The sequence below is a fragment of the Austrofundulus limnaeus genome, unplaced genomic scaffold (assembly GCF_001266775.1).
Source record: "Austrofundulus limnaeus strain Quisiro unplaced genomic scaffold, Austrofundulus_limnaeus-1.0 Scaffold77, whole genome shotgun sequence".
In the NCBI taxonomy this organism is placed as follows: Eukaryota; Metazoa; Chordata; class Actinopteri; order Cyprinodontiformes; family Rivulidae; genus Austrofundulus; species Austrofundulus limnaeus.
This window is the reverse complement of record NW_013952479.1, coordinates 1,144,390-1,149,098: the sequence shown is the minus strand read 5'-3', so window position 1 is coordinate 1,149,098 and position 4,709 is coordinate 1,144,390. Positions and strand designations below refer to the sequence as shown.

The following is a 4,709-nucleotide window of genomic DNA, read 5'->3' as shown; positions in this document are numbered from 1 at the left end:
GGTCGGGGTGGGGGTCTCGGGGTTGCATCGGCGCTCAGGCAGGGTTCTGTTGGGCGTAGGATGCTGCACAAGGTTCCTGGATGCTGGTGCACTTGGCTAAAGCCACCATCATGTTCGGCCTGAAGAGTTCAGGTGGAAGTTATGAGAAGATGCGGAGTGAATACTACCTGGATCCAGAGAACCCGTTCTGTCCTCAGGTCGGTGGGTCGGGTGCAGGTTTGGCTTTTAAAACCACAGGTGTTGATGAAACTAATTGGACACATTTCTGTGTTCATCAGGTGAAATTAGTTTTTTTTTTCCAAAGCTGTTTGTTTGTAGAACTGCTCGGCTCAAGAACGTTTTAGAACATTTGCCGCTCCCAGATCTGCGTACAGAATAAAAGTCCACTGGTCAGATGAAAGAGCTTTTGTTGAACTCTGCTCATGAGTTTCTACTTATTTTTCTACCTTTGTAAAACCATCAGTTCTTGACGACTATGGCTGCAGAATATTTAAAAACCATGTGTGATGTTATTGTTTCATAATGTGACGACAGTCCCTGTTATAATAATAATGATAAAACCACATTTCTGTCATTACTGAACCAGGTGTGGTCATCAGGACCAGTGAGTTTGTGTTGGATTGACCAAATCTGTGTCCCATCACATCAAAACGAGGATTAAGTCTAAAAGTTGTACATGGAGAAATAGACAAATATAGTGTTTTGATTAAAACGTTTGCAAAAACTGAATTTTGTCAATACATAATGAATTAATGCCTTATCAATGAATCATTTGAATGAACTGTCTGAAATATAATCCTAAAAACATTTTGAAGCATTTTTTTGAGCAGCAACAAAAAATTTTTTATGAAAAATGCTTTAAAATTGAATAAATTAATTTTTCCCTGTGAGCTAGCAATGTTTTTGTTTTTTCCAACTGGGAAATGTTAATGTACAAATACTATTTGAGATTTTCTCTTTATATTGACCTTAAAAAATGACTCAATAAATTTAGTTGAAATTAGGATTCAGACCAAATATTAATGTATTATTGTAACCAATGAGGCAAATTATGTCATATCTCTGGATGAGCTTATGATATCAGAATGATCCCGGTATCAAAATGTAGCTTTTAAAGCCACAAATCTGAGAATGTAATTAGGTCATTTTGACCAAATTTAATTTAATCCTCATTTTAATATGTGTCACATGTAATGTTGGGTTGCAGAGCAAGATACTTGAAGTATAAAGGCTTATCATGCAATGCAGTTCTGTTTTGATATTGTGCTTATTGTTATTGCAATGACAATATTTTTGACATGTTGTGCAACCCTACTAACTAAAATCAAATGTAAAATTTTGGAAAACTTAGAGTTAAAACAAAAAAAAGCTTAAACATTACTGCTCGTGTGCACAGCTCGTACGCTACGATGCTGAAAAATCAAACATCCCTGTGTTCAGATTCAAACTTCTCCCTCTTTCTCCACAGGTGACCAAACAGATCCATGAGCATGAGCAGGAGAGCGAGCTGCGGGAGCAGATGTCGGGCTACAAGCGCATGCGGCGGCAGCACCAGAAGCAGCTGATCGCCCTGGAGAACAAGCTAAAGGCCGAGATGGACGAGCACCGGCTCAAGCTGCAGAAGGAGGTGGAGACGCAGGCGAACAACGCCTACATCGAGCTGGAGAAGCTGGCCAAACGCCACGCAGTGCAAACCGAGAAGGAGGTGGGCCTCGTCACGGAAGTGCCGTCATTCCTAACTTCTTTTACAGATGATCATCCTGACATGTAGCAGGCAGCCACTGGCCCTGGAGAAACAAGCACTCGTTCTGTGTCTTTTATTAAATCTGCTGTAGGAAAGAAGACCTTTACACACTGCTGCCACCCAATGATGTAAAGCATGAAACACAGGAGCACAACTGGGTCTCAGACTGGTTGACACTAAAAACAAGCTTCTTATCTCTACAGTTCGCACACACTGCGTCCGTCCAGCCGAGGAGATAAAATAATCTGTTCATAAAGACAAACATGTACCTAAAGAGCCAAACGGTTACGTTACAAGTTCAAAATATTGTAGTTTTTACTCCGTCTTTTATGTTTGAATCCAAACAAGTGAATTTAGAAAATTAAATTGGTCTTTTATAGCCATGGAGAATAAATATATTTTAATTTTAACAAATACTGTATATACTATTCTTTTACTTTTTTAATCTTTATTTGGATCCCCATTTCCGTCACAGTGGCTACTGTTCCTGGGGTCCACAAAAAAAAATTGCAAAAGCAGTTACCGGTACATATATTTAATATAACATTAGTAACATAGCATATTAATTCATAAATTACAATTATAACACTTTGTGATATTTATTTTATTTATCTATAATATTTATTCTTTTCATTTTAATAAAATTAATTTCCCTATACAATAGAAAAACACAAGTCAAAGAACATGAAAGGCAGTAGAAAGAAGAAAAAAATCATAATATCTGCCCTTTTTTTCAAAAACAAACAAACAAAAAAAACCAATAATATACGAAAAATACAAACAAAACAAAATATATCAACTCCTGGAGCAACAATTTGTAGATACACATTTATACTGTTTCATATTTTATGTTTCAAAGCTATTTTCATAAAATAATTAAGCAGAGCTGTTTTAAAAGCTCTGACATTTATTATATTCAAAAAAGATGAAGGAAGTTCCATGTTCTTATTCCTCCTTAAAATAACAGTTTTAAAGCATGCCTTGTACTGAACATATACAGTGTGGTTTTATATAAGTGGATTATATAAAACTGTTGGTATCATAGATACTACAATATTTCTAAAAAATACTTAGAGTTCAGCCTTAAGGGCCAGCCTCTGTGCATACAGAGAGCATTTGTGTTTATGGAACAATTCAGTGCAAGACTTCAGTGAAGATGTTATATTTTCATCCAGCAGAAGTCTATAATCCCCCTGTATGAGAATGATCCAAAGACCCAGCAGCACTTCTGAATCTTTCACTTGTTTTTCAGGGTGTTTGTTCCTGTAGTGTACTGTTAGTTTGATAATCAAACCGCTGAACACATCAGCCTCTCTTCTTGCAGATGAAGACGGCGCAGGCGGACGAGAAGAAGTTCCAGCAGCAGATCGTGGCCCAGCAGAAGAAGGAGCTAACCACATTTCTGGATAATCAAAAGAAGCAGTACAAACTCTGCAAGGAGAAGATCAAGGAGGTTTGTTGGTTTCCTCCTCAGGCGAGCTCCTCTGCCCGCCTCCCTCATGTGTGACACACGGGTCTGTTTGCTGCGTGCCGCTGAGTCAGACCTCCTACACGCAAACGTGCACATTCAGTCCCTGATTTACAAAGTTCTGTTGAGTCACTCAGCCTACTTACTATGTTCCCACACGCCGATCTCCTCACACCAACCCAGAGAACCTAAAGTCTGTGGTGTCGGATCCATGACAAATCGATCGCGAGAGAAAACGAGAACTCTCGCGAGCAAGTTTACATCATGTGCGCGCCTTTAAATATCGGCATGAGAGGGGATTGATTTCCGCGAGCGGACATCTGCTCGCACGCACATTGTCTCCTCTCCTGCACAGATGTTGCTACCTGCCGAAAACAAATTAAATACAGAGGAAAAAAAGTAACTACAGCAGAAAGGAGATAAATATCTCTGTATTCCTTTAACGATCAGGGATCCTCTGGTTGTGTCTGCCCTGCAGTGCAGTGATTGGATAAAATACCTTCAGGACTATTGGCTGAGCACTACCAGCACAGCCTCTTGATGATATAATATGCAGCAAACGCCACCGCGCATTATTTTACGCCACCGCGCGTTAGCGCGTTATTTACGTCACCGCGCGTTCTGATTCACAACGCGTTTGCACGTAAAAAAACGCTGTAGCACGTAAATTACGGGTCAAATCGGGCGTAAATATACGCCTGATTTATGACCCCGACGGTCAACCATAATTCTGTGCACGAGAGGAGAAAATGTGCGAGCGAGAGCAGATGTCCGCTCGCGGAACTCAGTCCTCTCTCGCGCGGATATGAAAAGGCGCACACAGGATTTAAATTTGCTCACGAAAGATCTCGTTTTTTTTCTCACGAGAGTTCTGGCACTATTTTGCCACCATAAAAGTCCACACCGGTACTCGATGCTCCGTGGAGTCCAGAAGCTGCTCGCCTGGGTTCGAAGTGCGACGTGTTGTGTTTTCAGTTACAAGATAAGTGACCAAAATTAGGTCAGCGCAGTTAAACGAGAGCGTCGCTGGAAGAGGGAGAGATTTCCCACCAGCTAAGGGGATACAAAGATTTAAACAGCGCAGAGAGCAGGGATCAGGTAAAAACAGCATTAGAGAGAGCTGTAGATTACCTCAGTCCATGAAAAAGAAAACGTAAGAGGGAAGTGATGGTCTCTTTCCCCTTTGCTTGAGGTACACTTCGCTGCAGCATGCAGCTCGGGGCGGTGACAGACCTTTCCGTCAGTCATATTCCTTATATGGAAATGGGACTATTGCATTCCGGAAATGAGGTTGGTCCTTAAAAACGCGGGATTACGAGAGCAAAGGAAGAAGAAAGGAAGAAGTTAGAGAGTTTCTTCTACTCATGTTCTACACTTCGCTGCAATGGAAAACTCACAAAGTCAACAAATGAGGAAAGGAAGAAGAAAGAAAGAAGTTTGAGAGTTTCTTCTACTGACGTTCAAGTACACTTCGCTGCAATGGAAAACTCACAAAGT

At 40.5% G+C, this 4,709-nt stretch overlaps 1 protein-coding gene across 1 annotated transcript in view; it reads left to right on the top strand.

The window, feature by feature from the left end:
• taok3a (TAO kinase 3a) overlaps positions 1 to 4,709 on the top strand; it is a 74,289-nt gene that overhangs the window by 58,836 nt on the left and 10,744 nt on the right. The window contains exons 15-16 of the mRNA XM_014011149.1: positions 1,469 to 1,705; positions 3,069 to 3,197. Of these exons, the coding sequence (XP_013866603.1) occupies positions 1,469 to 1,705; positions 3,069 to 3,197 (366 nt within the window). The remainder of the gene's footprint in view (positions 1 to 1,468; positions 1,706 to 3,068; positions 3,198 to 4,709) is intronic.